Source organism: Electrophorus electricus, chromosome 9, assembly GCF_013358815.1.
Source record: "Electrophorus electricus isolate fEleEle1 chromosome 9, fEleEle1.pri, whole genome shotgun sequence".
Taxonomy (NCBI): domain Eukaryota; kingdom Metazoa; phylum Chordata; class Actinopteri; order Gymnotiformes; family Gymnotidae; genus Electrophorus; species Electrophorus electricus.
The window spans coordinates 10,339,874-10,345,391 of NC_049543.1; the positions used below are offsets into that span (position 1 = coordinate 10,339,874).

A 5,518-nucleotide genomic window follows, 5' to 3' on the forward strand; every position below is an offset into this window, starting at 1 on the left:
AGAGTCACGGGTGAGAAGTAGCTTCAATTTGCTGAAAGGTCATGACCTTTGCTCTGCTCACCATAGCTGAACAAGCCAGTGTATTTGTTAATTGGATACAAAAGCAAATTCTAACCATCTCTCCTGGTCTCAGCCATCACTGAGTGTCTGTAATGAAATTAAACTCAATTACACAAACGAGGACTGTTTAACAGTATTTATTCAACTCATATTGCTGATTAGATGCCTTGAGAGAGCTTTGTCCGGATAGAGAACCCAAAACAGTGTAATCCAGTCCAAAACAAGGCTGTTTTGTTTTGTCCCAATGTTCAAATGTCCTTAGCCCCAGAACTGGGCTGCCTCCAGACTACTCTTGATGATGTTCATATTCTCTCTCCTTTCCTTAGTCACCAAGTGGGCCTCGCCTTTTTGCAGACGTCGCCTCTGAGCAGCCTTCTGCTGCTTAGTGAGCTGTCGTCTCACTTTTTGTCTGATCACTGTCTGCAAAAGAGGATGTCTGAGTTTAACGACAGTCTACAGAATTTGTTTTTGTATAGGCATTAAAACACAGTATATTTAAATACTGGACGATAATGGACGATAATTTTTAAATGATTTGTTATACTCACTGAAGGAATTGTGGAGCAGCTAGCAACACTCCCATTTGAAGTTTCACTGGTTGTTCTTTGCCTGTGCTCATTCACATGAAGCAGGCTGTATCGATCTCTGCAAAATTTTGAAAATACAAGCCCAGTCAGCTAGTATGTTGGGCCTGGTACATCAAAGTAAAACTGCAAGTGTTCTGGTGAATCACAAAGCACACTTAGTAAAGGCAGAGAAAAGCACAGATGTGCTAGTTTACTTGGTTAAGTTGCATGAGACAGATGCATACAATACTCTGTGACCAAAGAACTATCAATGATCCAATTAGGACTCTGCATTTAAGTACCGTCTTAAAAGATATAAAGTTTACCTGAAAGGCTTGAACTCTTTGTTGCAAGCTGAAATATCAACCAAATCTGGACAGTCATCCTCATTCTCAAGCTCAACACCATCCAGGCCACTATGACGGTCTGTAACCAAGTCACTAATAGCATCCTCAGTGCAGATCACCTTTGCTGAGCAAGTTTCTTCATGCTCCTTTTCGATCTTCTCTTCAGAAGAAGTTTCTACACTGATCTTCAGTCCCTCAAGTTCCAGCAGAGCCTGCTTATATTCTTCAGTGTCAATGGGCTCCTGTGAAGGCAGCTCTGGTGTTCCAGCATCGTCATCCTCATCTCCACTGATTGGTTCTTCAGCTTCCGGGCCAACTGGTTGGAGTAACTGGTCGTCTTGCTGCAGCTCCTTGGTGTAACCGCTGGCTGAGATCTCCACATCAAGACAGTAGGCCTTTCTGGGTAAGAAAATAGGAATCCAATTCATGCACTTCAGAACATAGTTCAAAGAGAAAAGGGCTAATCTTGTCATGCTGTATTAAATGGTCAACATCATGAAATTTGCATTGGTTAATGTACAAAGAACTATTCAAGAAAAATAATTACTTGATGTCCTTAAATGTGGGGTACAGTTCACTTTCATAGTTGAACCTTTTAATGAAGAAATCTCTGACACACTTTACATCTCTGTCAAAATACCTGCGGGAAAGTTTAAAAATGCAAAGTGAATATTGAGAAATGTGGTTTATGGTTAAAACATTGCTTTTACAAGTGAATAATCTAGGTAAACTATCCATTTTTTATACTATACTAGGTCTGCAGTGCATATAAAATTTAAGATACATAGTGACAAAAAGGCCATTGACCAATTCATCTGCTTTTGAAAGTAAAATACATGGCTAAACTGACAAAAGATCGATAAGTCACCATTCTGCGTTTGGATGAGAAGTAGACACCATCTGTGGGAAGTCGATCATTGTGACGTGATCACTGTCATCAAGCATCAGGTTGAACTCATTGAAGTCTCCATGGATTAGGCCATGATTAGCCAGTTTGACTATCAGTTCCATGATTTCACTATACAAGGATGCTGGGTCTTGAATCTCACGCACCTGACACCTGTGGAAAGAAATCAGTCAAGAATCAATTTAAATGATGGTCTATAGACCATCTTACAAACAGAAATGCTGACAAACAACCTGAGGGGGTAGGACTACACATGCTTGCAACAAGCACTCACCACAGCATCTTTTTGTACTACAGGGTTTGTCAAATTTCTTGTAACTGCCATGAAGTGGAAACTATTATAAAAGGGAAATAATTTGTTCCCAACATTGACTCCACACTTTTTTTTTTTGCTTTTGCTTGACTCTTTACAAATAGCACATGTCTGAATAGTAGCCATATAATTTTTGGTGTGCAGTTAATTTATTAAACGCTATAACAATATTGCTCTTAGGATTAGGACAATATTGTTGGTTAAACTAGACCATTTTGTTGTAAACAGTCAAAACACAGCCAACTTGCATTACAGGTTCCACATAAACCTTATCAAAACTAAATCTGGTATTAGTGTTGGAAGATTTCATATCATTGTCCACTTCCTTTCCCAAGAAAATAGGTGCAGAAGTAACTCACATAGGATATCCATTTATGAGTTCCATAACAACTGCATGTCTGTTGTAATCCACTGGCCTTGGCACAGGAAAGCCTCGGTCATACAGGGCCTGTAAGGAAACAGCAAGTTTAACACGTCTTCATGCATGGTATTTAAATACATTATTCACTTTTTGTGCAAAAGTGTCCTGGACAAAAACAACTCTGCATGTTTAACAACTTTCCCAGTGCAGTTAATATTATATTTAACAATTTTAAAACTTCAAAGCTTTTAGGAAGCAAGACAAGATAATTACCTTCATGTACGCATATTCCTTCATGGCAGAAAGTCGAGACAGGTAGAGCCAGGACATTTTGTGTCTGTGCTTGTGGTAGTCCCGCTTATTCTTTAAATTTCTGAAAGATGTTCTTCCAAGTCTATGAAGTTTGAGAGCAAACTGCTCCCCTTCTTCGTTTGCAACCATGTAAATGTCTGTAATGGCAGTTTTAAAATCAGCATCTTCACAAGTAAGCAGGCTGCAATCAAACTGGGTCATGGGGGAGTGGCAGCTCAGTGGTTAAGATACTTGACATGTAATTGGAAGATTGCTGGTTAAAGCCCCACCACTAAGCCCCTAAGCAAGACCCTTAAGCCTCAATTTCTCAAGTTGTGCGCGGTCATAACTGTACGTCACTTTGGATAAAAGCATCAGCGAGATTCCATCAATGAAGCTTTTAATAGGTAACAAACATGCTACTTTTAAACCAACGTTCTTGTGATGTGTGCAACAACTTTATATGACTGTTCATATTGAGGAAAAAAACATATTGCTTACCAGACTCTTTGCCGACTCCCATTTGATTCCCAACGGACAAAATGATATCCCTCGATGACAACGTCTTCAAAGCCAGATAATCATAACCTCCGTAATTCAAGCGATATCCCTGTACAGCTGGAAAAATAATCTTCCTTAAAGTAGGTGCCATGCATACACACAAGGGGAAAAACCAGTAAAACATTTCTGAAAGCTATCAAAGTTACTTGTCTTACTCTTAGTGCGTTCGTAAGCCAACAGTTTGTGCTTCACGAGTTCTCTCAGAACCTTGTTGCATCCTCCATGTCTAAGACTAGCAATTGATGATATAAGGCTTACAGGAACGATTTCGTGATTCTTCATACCCATTTCCACCTAGTCAGAAAGAAAAGCAGTAAAGACAATTGGGCAGTTATTATAGCTAACAAATATTGTAGTTAGCTGGCCAAGAATAAAAGGAAATATCGTCATATTGGAAGCATGCCGTTAATTTATCATTATTGCTAGTTATCAGATTCCAATAGTTTAAGTTGGTTTAACACAATCACAATGTGTGCACACATAAATACATTTTGGTTGACAAGGTAACTAAATGCATGCTACACTGGCAAACTATGTGATCGCTAAAATCAGTGGTTTCATGCTCAATAAGCCAATTTGTTAACTGAAGCTAGCTATCTGAAGAAGTCATACTCACAGCTGTTAGAACTCGAAAATCATCTCTAGAGAGATATCGCAGCACAACGACATTTAATTTGCCCATATTGTAAAAATTAAAACCAAAAGATAAATTTTCGGGTCAAACCAATTAATCAATAATTAGAGTATCTGAAAAGGACTGCGCACAAAACACATGTTAGCACCGAAAGGAATAACCCACGAACTTTTCTTCTGTAATGGGGCGATGAATAAACCGGTTTGACTCATTTCCTCCACCCATTGGCCTGGAGAAGAATACATTGTTTAAAGGATCTCGATCATGGAAAACAGATTTCCCTCTATTGAAATAACTAACTTTAAAGTAGTAGGTGAATATTCTTAACGTTTCGAAGCAGACCATCCACATCCCCAGTCCATATATGGCATCTAAATAGCAAAAACAGACCATTTTCTCTGACGAGAATTCAGTTACATATAATCCGCCTCTTCTGCATACATCAGTTTCTTTTCGACCATACGTTGCTTTTGCCAGACGTGTTTTAGCTCTTTCTGAACGAGGCACACAGTACGGGCAGGCGATTGTTGGATCTTACATTGGTTATGTGAACACTTCTTCATACAGGCAAACAGCATAAAGCGATATAAGCGCGACACACACACAAACGCACGCACGATACCCCTAGTTCATTTATATCTCACTGAAACAATGCTTAATCCTTTAAGGTGACGAAAATAAAAGCAATTGTCTGCATGTTTTTGGTATGTCAGAGTAAAGAAAGAGTGAAGATATATAGATATATATAGATAGATATAGATATATAGATCTATATCTATATATAGATCTATATTTATATATCTCTATATAGATATATAGATATATATAGATACGAAAACCCAAAGTGTCAAGATGTCCAGCCATTTCAGAACTTGAAGGTTGCCAAATCCAACAGCACAATGGTAAGAACAGTAGACTAGAATTGTGTATTCCTTCCAATATCCGGTCTACTCTGTGGACACCAAACTACTCATTTAATTAATTAGGTCGTTATGTATTCATTGCAAATATAGACTTTTCTCCTCATAAAGTCACAGTCATCAACAGCAGATAAGAAGGAAAATTGTAGTAATTAGGCTACAATCAGTGCCAAGACAGCAGATGTAGAGTCAATCAGGTTGAATACAAATACCTTATCACACATCAGACGGATTTCTTGATGAGACAGTACATTAATGCAAAGCAAATAAAAGTGTCAATTTTGTAGAAGTCGGACATTTTAAGAAGAGTTCCAGTAGAATGTGAAATTGAGTATTCCAGACAATAAAACAATACAATACATTGACAGTTTTTAAAACTTTTTTAATGTTTTTAATTTTTTTTTATTCATTTATATTATCTACAAAGTAAAAGTTCTTTTAACTTAACAGTTTTATAACGGTCAAGTATAATAGGGCTCATCGTCAGATTAGATTAATAAATAATTATTATTATTTTTTTGCCAAATGTTTCATCACTGGAAGTTTGTTTTTTTTTGT

The 5,518-nt window shown here is 37.7% G+C and overlaps 1 protein-coding gene across 1 annotated transcript; it reads right to left on the reverse strand.

Annotated features, from left to right (window-relative positions):
* Positions 1 to 181: 181 nt before the first annotated feature.
* Positions 182 to 4,207, reverse strand: riok2 (RIO kinase 2 (yeast)). The gene is made up of 10 exons (XM_027028536.2): positions 4,023 to 4,207; positions 3,562 to 3,700; positions 3,347 to 3,463; positions 2,828 to 3,003; positions 2,553 to 2,641; positions 1,842 to 2,033; positions 1,521 to 1,613; positions 953 to 1,372; positions 609 to 705; positions 182 to 480 (listed from the first exon to the last, which is right to left on the reverse strand). Exons 1-10 carry the CDS (start codon positions 4,086 to 4,088, stop codon positions 319 to 321), a joined length of 1,551 nt encoding a protein of 516 aa, XP_026884337.2. The 5' UTR covers positions 4,089 to 4,207; the 3' UTR covers positions 182 to 318.
* Positions 4,208 to 5,518: the final 1,311 nt, after the last annotated feature.

What these genes read in the sequence shown, in the direction of transcription:
- riok2 (XM_027028536.2), bottom strand. Translation starts at nt 4,088, where the DNA reads ATGGGCAAATTAAATGTCGTTGTGCTGCGATATCTCTCTAGAGATGAT. An exon ending in CTCATAAATGGATATCCTAT is followed by an intron (nt 2,034 to 2,552) that starts GTGAGTTACTTC and finishes TTCTTTCCACAG; the next exon opens with GTGTCAGGTGCGTGAGATTC. An exon ending in AAAGAGTTCAAGCCTTTCAG is followed by an intron (nt 706 to 952) that starts GTAAACTTTATA and finishes AAAATTTTGCAG; the next exon opens with AGATCGATACAGCCTGCTTC.